Source organism: Uranotaenia lowii, chromosome 3, assembly GCF_029784155.1.
Source record: "Uranotaenia lowii strain MFRU-FL chromosome 3, ASM2978415v1, whole genome shotgun sequence".
Classification (NCBI taxonomy): Eukaryota; Metazoa; Arthropoda; class Insecta; order Diptera; family Culicidae; genus Uranotaenia; species Uranotaenia lowii.
This window is the reverse complement of record NC_073693.1, coordinates 88,599,071-88,620,003: the sequence shown is the minus strand read 5'-3', so window position 1 is coordinate 88,620,003 and position 20,933 is coordinate 88,599,071. Positions and strand designations below refer to the sequence as shown.

General features: G+C 36.9%; 1 protein-coding gene across 2 annotated transcripts; it reads left to right on the top strand.

The window, feature by feature from the left end:
* Positions 1 to 13,116: 13,116 nt before the first annotated feature.
* LOC129754477 (transcription initiation factor TFIID subunit 11) lies at positions 13,117 to 17,934 on the top strand. Of its 2 annotated transcripts, XM_055750579.1 has the most exons (3): positions 13,117 to 13,345; positions 15,173 to 15,526; positions 15,598 to 17,934. In XM_055750579.1, exons 2-3 carry the CDS (start codon positions 15,186 to 15,188, stop codon positions 15,917 to 15,919), a joined length of 663 nt encoding a protein of 220 aa, XP_055606554.1. In that variant the 5' UTR covers positions 13,117 to 13,345; positions 15,173 to 15,185; the 3' UTR covers positions 15,920 to 17,934. The 2 variants fall into 2 exon arrangements, with proteins under 2 accessions (XP_055606554.1, XP_055606553.1); XM_055750578.1 differs by lacking the exon at positions 13,117 to 13,345 and having other exon boundaries at positions 13,771 to 15,526.
* The last annotated feature ends 2,999 nt before the right edge of the window (positions 17,935 to 20,933 follow it).

Below are 20,933 nucleotides of genomic sequence, written 5' to 3'. Positions count from 1 at the left end.
CCGTAGAAAATCCGTAGATTTGGAGCATCGATCCGTAGCTCCGTAGAAATGGTCAAAATCCGTAGAACTACGGAGAAATCCGTAGATCTGGCAAGGCTGGGTAGTGCCAAGGCAGCCCTGCTCTAGTATTAGCACAGAGAACAGACATACAAGCACAGAGAACAGACGTACAAGCTAGCCCACGAAAGTTGTGTAAAAATTACAACGACCGTTTTTAACCAATTTCTGTTTTTTGGCTGGGCCACCAGATGTCTCCAAACACACCAAAGAGAACTGTCAAAGCCAAACTGAGAAAAAAAAACAAAATTTTAGTCAGTTTTGAACAGGTCGTATGAACCGTTTTTCATGTTTCGAGAGAATCGCTTTTGATGTTTCGTAACACTTTCGTCACGTTGCATAATGAAAAAATATCTTAAAAGTAGATCGCTATTTCTTTCAAGGTAGAGGCACAGAGAACAGACGTACAAGCTCGAACAAAAAATCGTCAAAAAAGTGTGTAAAATTTCAAATGCTGTCACAAAAAAATACGTTAGAAATTCACTACAAACAGTGCCATCTATTGCGCCGTTCAAAAGTTACAAATCAACTTCAAAGTGCCCAGTTTTCAAAGAGGCGTAATCGAATATGAACTCACAAAAAGTCAATCCAATGTCTCAGTAAAATGGACGGCTTTAATTTATTGCTAAATAAATGAAATCAGAGTTACTTTTTTTTTTTATTAATTCTTTATTTGAAACGGCTCATACCTTTAGGCTTTAAGGAGCCAAACTCTTTTTGTTTGATTACAATAGTTTGCTTACTTCTAGTTCACTTTTGTTAAGATAAGAAAATAGATAGGGAAATATGAAAATAAAAAGAATTATAGACGAAGATCAATAGCTTTAAGGAAAAGATATATTTCGAACATGTAGTCCAAGTCTATCACTGCCAACACATCTCTCACTGGAACATAGGGTGGTTTTATCAGAGTTACTTATAACTTTTAACTTCACTTTCTTTATTTTTGCACTACTATGACAGTTAAGATAACTTACAGCTTTGGTATAAGTTTTCGCACTTCTTGAACATTTAAGTATGTTAGAAAATGCGTCACCTATGTCCAGTCAAATACAAGAACATTCTTGACAATCAGTCTCACCCAGCAGTACTAATTCTAGGCATCTCAAAGCGGGTTAATTTCACATATCACTTTAGCATCCAACTGTTTTAAACATATTTCTAACAAATTTGATGGAAAAAGCTTATAACTTTTGTGATTATTTATTTCATGCAACATGATGAACGTATTACGAAATTTCAACAGCGATTTTCTTGAAGCATGCTAAGCAGCTCATACGACCTATAGAAAACTGACTGAAACCTATAGTCAGCTTTGTTTTGACAGTTCTCTTTGGTGTTTTTGGAGACATCTGGTGGCCCAGCCAAAAAACAAAAATTGGTTCAAAAAGGGTGTTGGAATTTTTACACAAGTTTCGTGTGCTAGCTTGTACGTCTGTTCTCTGTGGTAGAGGTACTGAATTTTGAACAATGGGATGCAAAAGTGATACTTGAAAGTAACCCGCTTTGAGATGTCTATAATCAGTTCTGATGGATAATACTGATCGTCAAGAATGTTCCTAATTGAATGGAAATAGCAGACTGTCTTCTGTCTGACGATAACCGGTCAAGAAGTGCAAAAATTTATTCCAAAACTATTAGTTATTTTAATTGCCTCATCAGTGCAAAAATAAAGGCAGTGAAATTCTGTCCAGTCGAAAGTAACTTTTCCAGCAATAAATCGAACCCGTCTATTTTAGAGCGGCATTAGTTTAATTATTAATGAGTTCATTAACAATTACGCCTTTTCGAAAACTGGGTACCTGAATATTTGATGTGTAACTTTTTTTTGTAAATTATTTATTTGAAACGGCTCATACCTTTAGGCTTTAAAGAGCCAAACTCGTTTTGTTTGATTACAATTGTGTACTTAGATCTAGTTCACTTTTTTTTTTTGAAGAAAAAGAAAGATAGAAAGGGAAATATGAAAATAAAGAGAATTATAGTCGAAGATCGATAGCTTTTAGGAAAAGGTATATCTCGAACATATAGTCCAAGTCCATCATACCTAATACATCCCTCACTGGAACGTCGGGTGGTTTTCCTCGGGCCCGAAGGGAATCTATAAAGTTCGCTCTGGCGAATAGGTGGTCCTCACACGACCAAACAATATGCTCGATGTCATGGTAACCTAGACCACATCCGCATAAATTGCTGCCAGCAATATTTAAACGATAGAGTACCGCATTCATGGAATAATGATTGGACATGAGACGGGAAAATATACGAATAAAATCCCGAGTCAGGTTCAATCTATTAAACCAGGGTTTAAGGCTTACCTTTGGGATAATCGAGTGGAACCACCGACCCAACTCATCCTCGTCCCATCTACGCTGCCAGTTGACAAGAGAGTTTCTTCGAGCCAAGAAGTAAAATTCGTTGAATACGATTTCACGCTGGTAAATGTTGCCTTCCATCGCACCCACTTTTGCAAGGGAATCTGCCCTCTCATTGCCTGCTATTGAGCAATGTGAGGGGACCCAGATAAAGGTGATAGAAAAGCAACGTCTTGATAAAGTGGTCAATATATCTCGTATCATTTCGAGGAAGTACGGCGTGAATTTTCCTGGTTTTATAGAGCGGATTGCTTCAACAGAGCTGAGACTATCAGTTATAATATAGTAGTGTTCAATAGGTCGTGTGGCGATACTATTCAAAGCCCAGTGAATAGCTGCTAACTCTGCAACATATACAGAGCATGGTGACTGGAGACTGTGAGATGCGCTGGATATTTCGTTGAACACTCCAAATCCTGTTGTTTCCTCTATAAGTGATCCATCGGTAAAGTACATTTTATCAGCATCGACGTGTCTATATTTAGCTTCGAAAATTCTTGGAATCAGAAGAGGACGATGCGGATCCGGGATTCCACGAATTTCCTGCTGCATAGACAAATCAAACTGGACAGAAGAATGATCGTAGTCTGGGCTACAAACACGAGTTGGAGAATACGAAGAAGGGTTTACCTGCATTGACATGAGGATATGGTATATAGACATAAATCTGGTTTGAACATTTTGCTCAAGTAACCTTTCGAAATTTACAATCACCAATGGGTTCATGACCTCACACCTGATGAGGAACCGAAGTGATAGTAAATTGAATCGATCTTTCAAAGGGAGTATTCCTGCCAAAACTTCAAGACTCATGTTGTGTGTTGAGGGCATACAGCCCAAAGCGATACGGAGACAACGGTATTGGATACGCTCTAGTTTGATGAGGTGAGTTTTGGCAGCTGACTGGAAACAGAAGCTACCATATTCCATAACGGATAGAATAGTTGTTCGATACAATTTGATAAGATCTTCTGGATGGGCTCCCCACCAGGTGCCAGTAATTGATCGGAGAAAATTGATTCTTTGTTGGCATTTTCCTTTCAGATACTCAATATGGGCTCTCCAGGTACACTTGGAATCAAACCAAACCCCAAGATACTTGAAACTCCTCGATTGAGTGATCGTTCTGCCTAGGAGTTGAAGCTTAGGTTGAGCAGGTCTACGTTTCTTAGAGAAAACAACCATTTCCGTTTTCTGAGGGGAAAACTCAATCCCAAGCCCCAAAGCCCAGGAAGACAATCTGTCTAAAGTATCTTGTAAAGGCCTGTGCAGATGAGACTCAGTAGATCCTGTGACAGACACTACTCCGTCATCTGCAAGTTGTCTTAGAGTGCAGCCTTCAGAGAGACAGCTGTCGATGTCACTCACATAAAAGTTGTACAAAAGTGGACTCAAACATGAACCCTGTGGGAGGCCCATGTAAGATGTTCTTCTAACTGCAAAATCTCCGTGAGCAAAGTTCAAATGTTTCTCACAAAGTAAGCTGTATAAGATGTTGTTCAATAGAGGAGGCAGACCCCGGGAGTGCAACTTGTCTGACAAAACCTCTATTGAGACTGCATCAAAAGCTCCCTTTATGTCTAGAAACACTGAAGCCATTTGCTCACGTTTTGCGTACGCCATTTGTATCTCTGAAGACAGCAAAGCAAGGCAATCGTTTGTCCCTTTGCCCCTTCGAAACCCAAATTGAGTATCTGAAAGGAGACCATTTGTTTCTACCCATTTGTCCAAACGAAACAATATCATTTTCTCCATCAATTTGCGTATACAAGACAACATCGCTATTGGACGGTAAGAGTTGGGATCAGACGCTGGTTTTCCGGGCTTTTGGATAGCAATGACTCTCACTTGTCTCCAATCTTGGGGAACAATGTTATGCTCCAAGAATTGGTTAAATAAATTTAACAAGCGAAATTTTGCAGCATCCGGAAGGTTTTTCAACAAGTTAAATTTGATTTTATCAATTCCCGGAGCTGAATTGTTGCAAGAGAGGAGGGCAAGTGAGAATTCGACCATCGAAAAGCTTGAGTCTAGACCACTATCAGACCTATCAGGAGGCACGTTCCGGATTATTTTTTGCACAGGTGTAGAATCTGGACAGACTTTCCGTGCGAATTTAAATATCCACCTATGTGAATATTCCTCACTTTCATTTGTAGATGATCGATTACGCATGCTTCGTGCCACTTTCCACAAAGTACTTAAGGATGTTTCACGCGATAACCCACTAACAAAATTCCTCCAATACGCCTTTTTCTTCCCCTTGGTTAACTTTTTAAACTGATTTTCAAGGGAAACGTAAGCTTCAAAATGGACAAGAGTTCCATGTTTTCGAAATTCTTTAAATGCTGTTGATTTGTCCTTATAAAGCTTAGAACACTGAGGGTCCCACCATGGATTAGAAGGCCTTCGATGAATAGATGATTCTGGGATGGGTTTTGTTTGAGCGTCAACTGCACTATCGTGTATCAGACAAGAAAGAAAGTGGTACTCCTCCAAAGGAGGTAAAACGTGCATAGAGTCGATGGTGGTTTTAATTGTGTCCGAGTACTTTTTCCAGTCGATGTGTCTTGTAAGGTCATATGTCATATTTATTGTGTTCGAAGAGCTGACCCCATTGGTGATAGTAATTTCGATAGGTAAGTGATCACTACCATTCGGATCATGGACTACCTTCCACTGGCAATCAAATGATAGTGAATTTGAGCAGAGTGAGAGGTCAATTGCACTTTGTCTTGCAGGAGGTTTAGGTACCCGTGTTTTTTCACCCGTGTTCAATACTGTTAAATTGAAACTGTCGCAAATGTCATAGATAAGAGTAGAACGACTATCGTCAATTTGTTCTCCCCAGACAGTTCCATGTGAATTGAAGTCACCCAGGATCAACCTTGGCTCAGGGAGCACTGAGCACAGGTCCTCTAGGTGATTTCGATCCACTGCAACTCTCTGAGGCCAGTACAAACTGACAACACATAAGTCCTTACCTCTTATTGTTGTATGACATGCAACAGCTTCAATTCCGCCTGATAAAGGAAGGTGAATTCTATAAAAAGAGTGGCACTTATTGATCCCCAAAAGCACCCCTCCATAAGAATCGTCACGATCCAGACGGATAATATTAAAATTGTGGAATGAGATGTTAGATTGAGAAGATAGCCAAGTTTCGGACAATGCAAAGATATCACAGTTTGTTTTATGAAGTAAATAATTCAATGAATCCAATTTTGGAATAAGACTACGACAATTCCACTGTAGTACAGTGATATCTCCGACCTCTCGGCGTAAATTAGCCATCGAGAGATACAAACACTGAAAGGAGGGGCCAAGTTTGCATCAATTGCTTTAAAAATGTCTTTAATACAGGAAGCATTGCAAATACAATGTCTTTCACGGGTTCTGATACATTAAAACACGAAAAAAATCCGTTCAAAATGTCAGTCAACTTAAAGAGCCCAGACTGAGTCGTTGATTCTGGCATCACGTTTGGGGTTTGGGTTTGCGAAGCTCCCGCAGCTGTTGGTTTATTCTGCAGTGGTGCATTTCCGCGGAAACCTGGAGGAACTTGTTTTTCCTTTTCAGCAGCAGTCGACTTTTTCTCGTTTCTATTTGAAGAGACAACCGTAGCTATTTTAGCTGGTATTTTCGGAGAAGGCGCCTTTGTTCGCTTCCGAGAGCCTCCTGCAACGAAGACTGGCTGAACTTCATCAGCCGTATCTGTGTCTTCATTGTCAACTGACAGCACAGAAAAAATGTTACAGGTCTGAGGTTGGACCGGTGGAGAGGCGCTCTTTAATATGGCGGCATAAGAACGCTTGGAGCGTTCTTTTAAAGAGCGCCTCTGTTTATCCCAGCTTGCCTGAAATGCCTCGCAGGAGGAGATATCATGGGGTGAGCCCCCGCAATAGACGCATTTTTGCTCAACTGCTGAGCATGCTCCTTCCCCATGATTCTCCCCACAATGCAAGCATCGCTTCTTGTTGCAGCAATGCGAAGCAGTATGCCCCAACTTGATGCAATTCTTGCATTGCATTGGGCGAGGCACATAAAGGCGTACTGGAAGCCTTAAAATTCCGTCAATCAAGACGTAATGAGGGAGGGCTGTTCCTGCAAATGTAACCCGAATCGAGGCTGAAGGCGAATACTTGGTAACGCCATCAACGACGGAGGCAGTCATGAGTTGGCGACAATCCAAGATTCCAACCGAAGTCGAATCAAGGCTCTTGAACTTACCTACGCCGTGAGACTTAACGTATTCAGCCTCCAAACTCGATTCGGTGATCACACCCTCGATCTCTACGTCTCGAGATGGAATATAGAGCTGATACTCTAAATTAAAAAAATTACTGGCAAGAATTCCGTTTGCGGCCTTCCGGTCGGCCACAACAACGCGCAATTTGTTCGGACGTACTTTGGAAACACTGGTAACGGAGGGCCACCTAGCCAGATCTTTCGTGATCTGCACTAAATTTAATGGTTTTCCGTTAGTTTTGGGCCGGATGAAAACCACTCCCGGCCCAGAAGAGGATGAATTATCAGGATAAACTCGGAGTCGGGTTGTTTTTCCCGCAGCTGCAGATGGAGTAGCAATATCAACTGGCGGAGAAGGATGAGCATTCGAAGAACCAGCTACAGCTGAATCCTCCAGATGCTCCTCATCCTCATAGATGATTTGCTCACCATCCACCTCTGGCGGGTCCGACCCCCCGCCTTCGCTCATATTTCATGAAAATAAAAGTGAAGCTCAATTTGATCGAAATATATAATAGAGAAAAAATAGAATTAGAAATAGAGAAAAGTAAGAAAAGTATAACAAACTTGATTTTTGTTTTGATTGGCTCCTTCAGTGGTGATCCCAACCACGTGGTCCTTCTTCGAAGATGGCTGCCACGTCAAGTCTCGGCTCGAGCAAGAACGACCAGATTGATGATGATGATGAGTCAAACAATGGCGGCGGCCCTCGTGGTGACCAGTTGAGGGCAGTCAGCTAGCCAGAAAAAAACCTTTTTTTTTTTTTTTTTTTTTTTTTTTTTTTATTTCCTACATCTATTTGGCTTAACCTCTGTTACATAGCTGGCCAAGTGGGTATTGGAAGCAGAGAAAATTACAAATCTATTTTACATTCTACGAAAAATTTTGCTACTGTTTTATAAATTTCAATATCACGTTTCTTCAACAAAATTTGTGTATCAGGAACAACGCCTTTGTTCACAAGAATCCTCCATAGAGCATTTCTTTTCGCACTGAAGTTCGAACAAGCAAACAGGAAGTGATCAGGGTCTGCGTTTATCGCGCCACAGTTGCAAACATCACTGGGGATTATCCTATTCCTAAACAAATGTGCAGGTAACCGTGAATGGTTGCTTATGAGTTTTGACAAAATAACTATTTCTCTCCTATCGAGTTGCAGTTGATGGAACCATGGATGACTTGTAACGCTGGTAAGGATACTATGGCAGAAACGGCCTTTGGCTCCAGCGTTCCATGCACTTTGCCACCGTTGTCTAGCGTGTTGAACAATTGGGAAGGAGACATCATGCACAGTGAACGTGTAATCGTCCGGCAAACCATGTCTGCAGGCCAGTTTTGCTTCTTGATCAGCCCATTCATTCATCTGGATTCCTCGATGTGATGGTACCCAAAGAAAATGGATTTCAGAACCTTGTTGTTGAGCCATTGTGGTCATCTTTTTAATATCGTACCATGCAACGGGGTTCGATGGACTCATTTTGTTGTTTTGAAGGCTAGAAAGACAACTCATACTATCAGTGATAATCACATATTTACCTGCTGGCAGATCAGAGATGATAGAAACTGCCTTCCTGATAGCAAGCAGTTCCGCCGTGTAGACACTCATTGTGGAAGGGAGTTTGATACTACATGTTGGAGCACCAAAATTGTTGACGACTGCATAACCAGTGCCTAGTAGATCCTTGGAACCGTCTGTTGCTATAATAGAACTTTCTGAGTATTTTTCCTCTAACAAAGTGTCTATTAAAGCAGCGGTAGAAGCTTCTTGTGATCGTAGGTCCATCACCGAAAGATCGATAGAAAGCACTGTTTTCCGTACATCCGGTTTGTACAAAAAACAGGGCAGTTGTTCCAGCGTGTTTTGCAGAGGAAAAAAATCGTTGACGTGGTGGAGAGCTCGTTGCAAACCGGTGGTGAAGGATCTTGTTTCCAAATTTGGATTTACAAACTGCTGGTGCCATGTGTTCAAACAAGCTCTTCTGTTAACGAACCGCAGCGCCGAGGAATCTCTTCTTATGCTTAGAGGACATAAACCAGCTAAGACATCTAGCGATCCTGTATGAGTAGTTTTGGTTGACCCTAAACATACACGGATACCTGCCCACTGAATTCTGTCCAGCATTAGACCATCCTTATAATTCAGTTGTGTCATAAATATTGAACCATACTCAATGATCGACCGAATACATGCTTTATATATGTGTATCATTGTCGAAGGGTGGGCTCCCCAATATTGGCCGGCAATACTGCGAAGGAAATTGAGATACGGTGCTGTGCGTTTTTTGATCTGTAGAATATGATGTGACCAGGAGAGATTTGTCGATAGATTCATTCCCAAAAGTTTTATAGAATTAACGAATTCTACAGGTTCGCCATGAATTATTATATCCGGTACAAGTTCAGTTTGTCGTTTCGAAATAAGGAGGCACTTACTCTTAGTTTGAGAAATTTCAAACCCAAGAAGCGTTAAACCGTGAACCAATGTGTCGATCCCTGATTGAAGTGCTCGGTGTAGGATACAGATGAATCGTGAAAAAATGAACAGCTCAAAGTAATGGTTAAAGATTTTGATCAATAAACACATTCGATTGAATGTTTCTTTTATGAGCGTGTAAAAGGCTTTTGTAGAAACGGTTAGGAAAGAGAGAGATGAAAAAGTCAGTCGATTAACGAATTTTGGCGTGAACGGACGCGAGTGCATAAAACCAATTGCTATTGTCCGGAACAATCAATCGACGAATCCGACATGGCGCAGTAGTGGCTCCCTGATGAATAAGTTAAGTATCTTTCGTGAAAAATGATGCAAAGTGTCAAATAGTGTATTTTATTCTGGATAAGAAGTTTATTCCCACATGTGTTTAAGATATTAAAAATAAAAGTGAAATCTAAGATGCCATTTTTTAAATCAGGACTTCGATGGGAAGGCGAAGATCCTAAATGAATAATTGAGTAAGAAAAAGAAAGAAATTTGATGTTATTTTGCTAATAATTGGGGCTTCGATGGGAAGGCGAAGTTTCCCAGAAAAAAAAATATGAAAAAAAATAATAAAAGGAAATTGAATGGACTTCGATGGGAAGGCGGAGTTCATAGTATATAGTGTTTGACTTCGATGAGAAGGCGAAGTTGAATAAATTAAGTAAATATAAAGGAATTTCGATGAGAAGGCGAAGTTCTTATAAGAGAAAAAAATAGTAATCAGTTGAAAAATAATTGCATCAAAAAAGGCATTAATTAAAAAAAATGGCTGCTTAAATTTTTATGAGAAAAAAATATTAACAATATGCTGAAAAAATAATAGTATCAAAAATGGCAATAAATTAAAAAAAAAAATGGCTTCTTAGGTTTCATAAAAGAACTTTTGAGAAAGAAACATACTGTGTGCGTTAAACAAAAATTGAATTTGGAGAAACATGTGTTTAAAGTTGTTTAAAAAAAGATCCTCTAAAGATTCGAAGGAGCTGAATTCGATTTTTTCAAAATTCAAACACTTCATAAAATAGTGAAAATGTTTAATGTGATTCAAATAATAACGTGGTTTTAATTTTTTTTGTTTAAATGAATCAATCATAATTGGTTTGAAATCCATAAAACAATGTATCGATTCAGAGCTAAAAAAATAAAAATCCTGAAACAAACTGTTTTTCACTCAAAGTATCAAAACATATAGGTCAAACGCAGTTTATTTTCCAAGCTACTAACAAAGAACAGAAGAGAAAATATTTATGAGAGTGCACTTGTGATTTAAGCCAAATTTTATTAGTTATATCTGATAATATTTCTATATTTGTACAGTAATTAAAAATTAAATTAAAGGTTGATGTGGCGAATGTTATGGAGTATTAATTTTTTGTCCTAAAAAGATGAAAAGTATTGTTACATCTCAAAATCAGTATTCAAAAATGAGATAGAAGTTCATGAAACAATAGCAAAAATTACTGCTGATAGATGAAAGCATTCTAAATCAAAGACCGCAGAATCATAAAGCATTGAGTATTCAAAGAATTTAAAGTCATAAATTTAAAAAAGTAATCAAGCAAAAAAAAAAAAGAAAACATGAAGCTATACTCTAGAGTGGAAAAAATAATAATAGCCAATGTTGTAAAAATCTATAAGTTTAAATGTGAAAGTTTTTGATAGGAGTAAGGAGTTTGAAATGAACATTAATAATCAGGTGAAAAATCAATAAAAAAAAAAATAATCAATGAAATGATACAAAAGGCAAAAAAAAATATATCCTTAAAATATAAGGAAACAAAAAAATCCAGACTCAAAAGTAGAAAAAGTAAATAAACAAAAGGATTCCAGAGTCAAAGTGAAGGTGTCATTCTGGAGCAAGAGCGAGAGTTCAAAAGTAAAAAATATATAAAAAGTAATGAGTAAAGAAACAATTATGAAGAAAAAATAATAAAAATAGTGAGGAGTCGAGAGTCTAAGGTCAAGAGTTAAACAAAAAGTCAAGAACTAAGAGTGCGAAAGGTAATATTTAAGGGTTAAGAAGTTAACTTTTTTTGGAGGTGGAATTTCAATGAAAAGGCAAAATTTGAAAAAAAAAAAAGAAAAAAAAATTAAATATTTACCAATCCGAAAAGATATAAAAAAAAGCTACTAAGGTTTTCAAATTTTCCATAAATAAATCGAGCTAAAAGCTGCTCTTCCTAAAAAAAAAAAAACTAAAATTACACTCTATACATTTCTATTCTCAAGTACAAACGATATAAATATTCTATTGGAACTTTATTTTTTTAAATAAGAATTTGAGGAAAAGAAAAAGTTTTGTAGAGTCGATACATTTGAAAGATTATATGCTATTAAAATGATTCATAGTAGAGCAGTCAAACAGACAACTACAAAAGTGCAAGTATTCGGCAAAAGCAACTTGGGGAGGAATATTGATAGAAAATTTATGGAATAGTAGAAGCAAAGGTAATAAAAGAAAATTATTTAAAAAAAAAAATTAAAAGGACGTCAAAAGAAAATGCTGTGACATTGAACAAATGAACGATGAAAAATAAACGAAAAAAAAGAAAAAAAGCAGAACGGAAAAAGTGGAAGCAAAATAACTAATCCTTGAAAAAAAAAAATGGAAGTATGAAAAATGATGAATGCTGAAAAAAAAGAGAGCCAATGAAAACGATGATAAAAAAAAATCAACTTTAAGACAAGGATGGAGCAAATTAAAGATTCAGAACTTTGATGTCCAAGATTTATGTAAATGGGCTCAGACGGTGAATGTCTTAAAAAAATTTCTGCTGTAAAACAAGAGGATAACATTGAAAAGAAAAAAAAAATGAGTTATGAAAAAATAAAGTTTTACATGAATGGAAAAGATTGGAAAATAATAATACAAAAGAAATGAAATTCGACACGAATGCCATATGGATGGTATTGTGTTACTAATAGAACTTGAAAAAAAGGTAATGATAAAACAATTAATAATAAAATTTATGGTAATTGAACATTCAATAAATATTTTTTTAAATAAAAATAAGTGAATTAAAATGGTCCTGAAAAAAGAAAGCCTAGTAAGAAAGTGTTAAAGTTAATATAAGTAAATTAAAATAAATTGAAATAAAAAAAAAATGAATAATGGGAATTGAATTTGAAAAAAAAACAGAAACCAAACCAGTAATCAACCCAATTTTCATTCAAACCAATTTAAAACTTACTCATATTATACAAATTTCCAACAATCAATAATAATAAAAAAATGGTGCGTATCACAAGTAAGAACAAGTTCTAAAAATCGAGCGCTACCCGCGGGCCACAGGTTGCTCATCAATGTCCTAGAAGTATTTGAAAAAGACTAAATATATAAATTCAAAACAAACCCTAGCTAAGAAAAGAATCAAGAATATTAATTTAAAAAAACTTATGAAGGAAGAAGAAGATAATAAAACAGAATTATTTGAAAATAAAAAGTCTTTAGACGCAAAAATATGTTTAAAAAAAAAGTTGCAGAAAAATATGCAAACATTAAATTGATAAATAAAAGTTGAAATCTAAAAAAAATCAACGCAAGCCTGATTTCAGTACATGCACAGGTAACCAAAGCGACCATGAGACCTCTGAGATGGAATGAATAACTATTTCTTGAATATTTTTTTATGAAATGTACTTTAACAGAAGAGATTAAAAATAATGATATGATACGTGGAAGATCTTTTAAAAGATAATTATATCATCTTCAACCATTCTCTTCATTTTTGTAAGAACTAGTTTTAATATTATGAAAGTATAAACCTTTGGAGAGTAGGGGCAAAGGAGATTGTAGGATACAGATGAATCGTGAAAAAATGAACAGCTCAAAGTAATGGTTAAAGATTTTGATCAATAAACACATTCGATTGAATGTTTCTTTTATGAGCGTGTAAAAGGCTTTTGTAGAAACGGTTAGGAAAGAGAGAGATGAAAAAGTCAGTCGATTAACGAATTTTGGCGTGAACGGACGCGAGTGCATAAAACCAATTGCTATTGTCCGGAACAATCAATCGACGAATCCGACACTCGGCAGCTATTATTTAAATTATTTCCTCTGACAGCAAGCGTTGTATCATCGGCGTAGTTTATTTTAATAACATCATCTGGTAAATCACGCAGAAGTCTTGTCAAAACGACGTTGAAGCAGATAGGGCTGAGGGGTGAACCTTGCGGGAGGCCTTTCCAGGTAGTCCTTTCTATCAAACCAGAATTCCCAGTGATTGACAAAATTCGTTCTTCAAAAAGTTTGTAGATACTTTGAGTTAAGCATTCAGGAGTCCCTAGTGCTCTCAATTCTTGAACAAGTATTTCAATTTCAACATCGTCGTAGGCACTTTTGATGTCCACAGTGCACACGACAACGTGTTGTTGCATGTTCAGAGCTTTTGATGACTCTTCTATGAGTGGAAGCAACGCGTCCATAGTGCCTTTGTTTTTCCTGAAACCACAAATTTCATTAGGAAACAAGTTGTTGCTTTCAATGAACCATTCTAATTTTTCCTTAACCATCATCTCGTAGATTTTGCGGAAGCATGATGCTAATGCTATTGGGCGAACACTGGACACTGTAGGTAAATCGTGATTCGGTTTAGGAATGGCTACTATTTTGAAAACCTTCCAGGTGGGAGGGATCGTTCCATTGGAGAAGATATCACTGTAAATTCTGGCTAAACATCGAATGGCGACTAAGGGGAGATTTTTTTTGTCGACCAACACTATAATAGCACCACTTTAGCGAGCTGGGGTCTGCCTTTGGCAGAAAAACGTATAGCGCGGTACAAAACACCGTATTAAACGCCCGAACGGAACGAAACACCCGGATATATTGGACGAAATCTCGAAACGCGACTGTTCACTATGAGCGATACGAGACGAATCTCAGATGTGTAACTTTTGAACGGCGCAATAGATGGCACTGTTTCAAGTTAATTTTCAACGTATTTTTTGGATGTCGGCATTTGAAATTTTACACACATTTTTGAAGATTTTTTGTTCGAGCTTGTACGTCTGTTCTCTGTGATACAAGCTAGCCCACGAAACTTGTGTAAAATTTCCAACGAAAGTTTTGAACAATTCGAATGTCAGCATTTGAAATTTTACACACTTTTTGGAAGATTTTTTGTTCGAGCTTGTACGTCTGTTCTCAGTGGTATTGGTACAGACTGTGACATCATAATCACGAAAAAAATTGTTAATTTACTAGGATACTTGCCTTTTTGATGATAATTAAAAAAATCTGCTCGAAATTTTCCACTTTGAAAACATGTTATTTTCTAGAAGGATTCTTGCTCTTCAAAATCAGCACAACAAAAGTTGAATTTTCGAATAATTTTCTATACAAAAGACCATCGAGATAAAAAACATCTGATTCTTCATAAAATGTTATAATAGTTGATTTAAACCTTTAGAAATTATTTTTCCGAATCATAATTTCAGCACAAGCAACAAAAGTGATGGAAGGTTTCGAACTAACAGCGTGTTCGTAAACTGATTTGTTTGGGTGATGCATCGATTTGTTTGGTCCATCACCTTCCAATGCTTTTGCATACAGTTTGTTTAATTTACGAACGCCAGCATCGATAGAAAAAATCACTTCGATACGCCGTAAGTGATCGACATTTACTCAGTTGTCGCCCTCAAGCACTCGAATTCGCTGAGTAGCAATATTCGGGTCGTCTGAGTAGCCGCTTCTAAGTAAAAAAATGAGTCGTTTTAGTTAAACCGACGGCTGCTTCAAACTCATATGTACTCATTTATTCAAAAGACAATGTCTTGAATGAAATGGAGCCGGGCTCTGGGTACTTCAAAATAAGCAAGTATGTTTGTGTTCAGCGTGTCGGCCTTTTGTTTACAAACACCAAACGGTTTCAAATAATCTGAAATTTTGTCAAAAAATTTATGATTTCTACGTAAAATCGCTAGTTTCCCTTCGTAATTTCTTGTCTCGTGCCTTGTATCCCGGAATCAATATTTTCGAAACATTCCCAATGGAAAACATCCTTGAACCAAGCAGTTCGGACGACAACATGCCCTCGGACGGCGGAAACAAAAAAGATATCCAGTCGCTACTCTCGTCAGAGGATGATCTGTTCGATGGACCGAATCCGGTTTCCACCATTAAGATCGAACCTAGCCAAATGCAGGACTATCATCATCATCATGCCGGATCTTCCAGCTCCCGTGGTGGCGCTTCCTACTCGATGAGGACGGAATTCGAAGACATTATTATGCCGGAAATCGGTCGGGAGAGCGCCATGTCTTTAAGCTCCACCGAACTAAGCAAAGCTCAAAAGGAACTTGAGCGAGCAAAACGGAAAGAAATGAAAAGCAAACGTGTTATGGAGGAAGAGGAGCTGGAGAAGATGCAGTAAGTGTGCAATTATATTAACTTGAATGCAATATGCCCACATATTGATTTAATAAAACTTCTTCCCTCAGGGTTCTAGTTTCCAATTTCACCGAAGAGCAACTGGATCGATACGAGATGTACCGGCGAGCGGCGTTTCCAAAGGCGGCAGTCAAGCGACTAATGCAAACCATAACCGGCTGCTCGGTTTCGCAGAACGTTGTCATCGCCATGTCCGGTATAGCGAAGGTATTTGTCGGGGAGGTTGTGGAGCTGGCCCTAGATGAGATGGAACGAACAGGGGAAACTGGCGCCATTCAACCGAAGTATCTGAGAGAAGCCGTTCGATCGCTGCGGTCACGGGGACAGATTCCGAACGGTCGGGGGCATAAGCAATTTTTCAAAATGAATTAAATGGGTGGGTTTCTTGCGATTTTTTATACATACACTAGCTGACCCGGTGTGCTTTGCTACACCTTTCAAAGACAAATGGTATTTTCAGAAATTATTCAAATTTTTATTGTTTTGTTGGCATTATTTTAAATCAAATTATAACATAATTCAAAAGCAGCCGCAATAAGAGCTGCAGCTGGAGTTTTGAATTGCAATACAAAGATGACTTAAACTATTTTTTTGAATCTTAATCTATAAATTTGTGTAAAGATCTGATAATTTTTATATGTTTCTTTAAGCTTCGCCCTGAGCTGGAAAGGTCTCAAATTAATCATACGCAAACAATCTAACTTATGAATTATGGTTATGTTCTGAATTTATGCAAAGAAACTGATAAGAAAACCCCCCGCTGTCCTTCTCGTCACCCCCTGCTGAATGGAGGTCGGGATCTTTAATAATCATACCCATTTTTTTCGAACCCAAAAATCCTCTTATATCAACTATAGTTTCATTGGTTGATAAGTTTTCAAGCTTTACAACAAAATTTATATGACCCCTCCCCTCTTTCTTCCTCTCTCTACACTGTAAAGCGTAAGGGTATAAGGCTATAACAATCGTAGAAATATATCTCGTAACCAAATACCTTTCCATGCCATATGGACCTCCTCCCTCCTCCTATGTACCTACTTACTGGAAGGAGGATGGTGTGTCAAATAATCATAGAATCATACCAAAACGATTTCCATGTTAAGTTTTGTCCATTTTTCGGATTTTGTTAAAAAAAAAATGAAATGTTAGCTTTCCTCTGCTCTTTCTATATTCCCAATTCTACCCTGCTGCAAGAAAGGAATTGTTTCACATAGAAATATTTCTCGTTTTGAAATACCATCCCAGGCTCAATTTGGTTTTATTTGGGGAGAACCATCCCTCCTTCCGTCCTCCCCATTGAATGGAGGGGTGAGAACTTAATATTCATAGAAGTATTTTTCGTACTCAAATACTTTTTGATGCCAAATTTGGTTTCATTTGCTCGAATAATTCTCGAGTTATGCAAAAATGCATTTGTATGTAAGCCCGCTTTCCCCCTTTATCTATATTTTTCCGCTGAAAAAAAAAGTGGGGCTTCAATTTATATGGAAACCTTTCTCGTATCCAAATACCTTTACATACCAAATATGTTTCCCTTCGCTCGATCAGCTCCCATTTATACTGAAAACTGTAATGATTACCCCTCCTCCACCTTTTCATTCGCCTCTTTGAAATAATGAGGTATACCAAATATTCATAGAAGCATTTCTCGTACCCAAATATCGTTCCATGCCAAATTTGGTTCCATTTGCTGTTGTAGTTCTCGAGTTATGCAGTAAAAATTGTATGAAACTCCCCTGCCTCTTTCTTTTCTCCACACTGGTAGAAGTAAGAGGTCTCAAACAATTAATACATGTCTCGTTCCCAAATACTCTTCCATGCCAAATTTGGTTCCATTTGCTTAATTAGTTCGCCAGTTATTTAAAAAAATATAAAAAGCCCCCCCCCCTTTATATGTTTCTACTGGAAAGAGGCAGGGGTCATAATTAATCATAGAAACATTTTACGTATCCAAATATCCTCCCATGTCAAATTTGGTTCCATTTGCTCAATTAGTATTTGAGTTATCTAAAAAATTATAAGAAGGCCCCTCCCCACTTTATATCTTCCTACTGAAAAGCGGAGGGTTCTCAAATAATCATAGAAATATTTTTCGTATTAAAATACCCTCCCATGCCAAATTTGGTTCCATTTGCTTTATTAGTTTTTGAGTTATGTAAAAATTATAAAAGAGGCCCCCTTCCCTTTTCTACTGGAAAGAGGGAGGGGTCCCAAATAAACATTGAAATATTTTTCGTATCCAAATACCTTCCTATGCCAAATTTGGTTACAATATATTGATTAGTTTTCGAGTTATATGAAAAATTGTAAGGTAGCCCCCCTCCCTCCTTTCTATCTCCCCACTGAGAGGAGGGAGGGGTTCCTTATATTCATAGAAACATTCTTCGTACCCAAATAACACCACATGCCAAATTTGATACCATTTACTTGATTGGTTCTCGAGTTATGCAAAAAATTGTCTTTTGTTTGGGAGGCCCCTCCCTCCCTTCATGAGAGAGGGAGGGGTCTCAAACCATAATAGGAACCTTCCCCTGCCTTTAATACCCCCATCTGCCAAGTTTCACGCAAATCGATTCAGTAGTTTCCGAGTCTATAGGGAACAGACAGACAGACAGACAGACAGACAGACAGACAGACAGACAGACAGACAGAAATTCATTTTTATATATATAGATTAGACACTTAGAGAATTGAAAGAATAATTTGTCACTTAAAAACTTCGATAAATCTATATCTATTATATAAAATTCTCTTGTAACGGTGTTTGTAGTACTACTCCTCCGAAATGGCCCAAACGATTCGAATGAAATTATTTTTGGAATATTCTGTAGGCATGCGAATCGGTTTATATTGAATAAAAATAACAAAAAGTGGCATCAATTGTCCGTAATAATTAAATTTGTAGTTTTTTGAATCAAATTAAAGTCATGGCCTTCAATTTTTTTCGAGATTTTCTTTCCATTGGGCGCCGGGCGGGCGGTTTGTTTTTCATCTCCATGGTTGAGGCGTCGCCAGCAAACGTCGAGAAAGGATAGTAACGAAGGCATAGCATACTGATTAGTTGAAATATTTGGGCGCGCATTTCTAAACCAAGCATAATTTCAATGCATGTGGTGGCGATATGAAGCCTAGATGTGTTTTTATCTACACGATTCCTACATCATTTGTACAGCACATGGTAATGCATGACGCCCAGATTGATATTTTACCGATCAAATCAAAACCATTTAAACGATTAAAAAAAATGAAATTATTTTTAGTTCAGAAGAAATTGTTGTCTGAAAAATATGAATTTAGTACTGATACATATAAAATAATGGTACGACTCTTTGCGGACATTTAAAATAATGAAAGTGGGAAAATTTACAAACAATTTTATTATCCAATACCCCTAGAATCATTTTTCGAACATGTACAACTGTGCTCAACTGAAGATATATGAAGTGCTTACAATTTACCGAACAACAATAAAATCCGTTGAAGACACACACTTGAACTGAACAAGAGCCTGTCCTTCAAAATGGATTATACACGATTGAAGTTTATGAAGGTCTAATGCATAGATTTTTTTTGATTTTATGCAAGCTTTAGTGAAAGTTATCAATAAAATAAGAAGAATTTTCAGTTAAAACATACATTAGAGGCTTTTATTTAGAACAAGTGCAAACGTTCAACATTTACAAAAAAAAGGTATACATTATTTCTTCATCTATAAATGGTTGAGCCCAAACAAAAATCGGACTAAAAAAACTCAACTTTTTTGTCAAATCATTCACCGAAAAACTGTTTACAGGTTCACTGTTTGTACGTACTTAAATTAAACGTGTGTTTTTGTTTACTATATTTTGACTACAATGACAAGAATTTAGAACCGCTTTTTTGTGATTGATATTCCAGAAACATTATTTTTTGATAGGAGAAGCAGAATTTAATTTTTTAATTATAACCTGCCGAAAATAACATTCTTTCCTGTCATTTCACACGGTGAAGCAAGTGGCAATGCGCCTTTCAGCCATTAAAGATATACCTTTCAAGAATTTTTTTTTCCAGAAGGTCAGAAAGGGTATCCCGAGTGTTAAATCTGAAGCGGATATTCAAAATTTTTAAATGTCTTTGTAAATGAAGGTCATATGGTAAAACAGTATTCAGTGAAATTGAAGTACCAAGCATTATTTCATTTTGGAGAAAAACTGCAGATATATCAATAAAAGTTGATTAAAAAGACAAACAGGAACAAGAATTTAATTCATTTTGAAGTCTTTACACTGACGCATCTAAAAAAGAGTAAAGTGTTTCCACTTGCGTCAATAAATGGGACAAATGTATACTAAGATATTTCTTTTTGAAGGAATATGAAAGTTGAGCTGTGATGATAGCCGAAAGACACTTTAATGTTTTCAAAGATTTCGAGGTATATTTACATGAAAATTTCCAGAGAAAACGAATGAACTCATGAAGTCATCGTAGCCTTAACAGGTTACCTCTTTTCGGTCTTTTTAATTTTTAAATTGCAGGTTTTGCAGGGTAAATTTGCAGGTTGCATTTCAATCAAACTTTATTGAATCTTGAAAATATCACATGATCTTAAGGGGGGGGTAGGGTCTAACGGGTATAAAAAAACACCATTTTCACGATTTTTTTTCTAGAGCTATCGTTCAAACAAATGTATTCAAATTTTTTGCATTATACAAAGCATTGTTAAAAGAAGATTTAGTAATTTTTTCGTAGAAAAATATTGAAAAATGAGCCGGTGACGGAGCATTTTCGAGGATGCCTTTTAGAAAACAGGATTTGCGGTGGACACTTTATCTCAGCACAGAATCATCTGAATTGAAAAAAATCAGAGCAAAATATTTTTAATAGATGTTTTTCTGGACCCCAACGTTTTTATTTAACTTAAAAATATTTTTATGAAATTTTTGTGGCTGTTTGAAGTAAAAACTACGATTTTTCATTTAAAAATCCGCCATTTTTCACCTATAAAATCTCCCCAAAGTAAAAAAAATCAAAAAGAAAAACGTTGGGGTCTGGTATTTTATATGTAGAAACTATGTTCCAAATTTGAAAAGAATCGGATAAGTAGTTTTCAAATGACGATGTCCACGGACTTTAAAAATGTGCTTTCGAGAAAAACGCGTTTGAAGTATCTGCTCTTGCTTTCTTGCAGTATTAGATATTTGGAGATAAAGGCCTATAACTTCTACAGTTTTGCTTCAATTGACTTGAAAATTTGACACAACATTCTTGAAATGTTTTACAATAAGAAAATAAAAAAATAAAAAAATCGATTTTTTTAAAGTGTTAGACCCTACCCCCCCCCTTAAATAAAATAGCAGATCACCTCCAACACTGTTCAGGAAATTTTAAAATCAGAACACCCCAATGC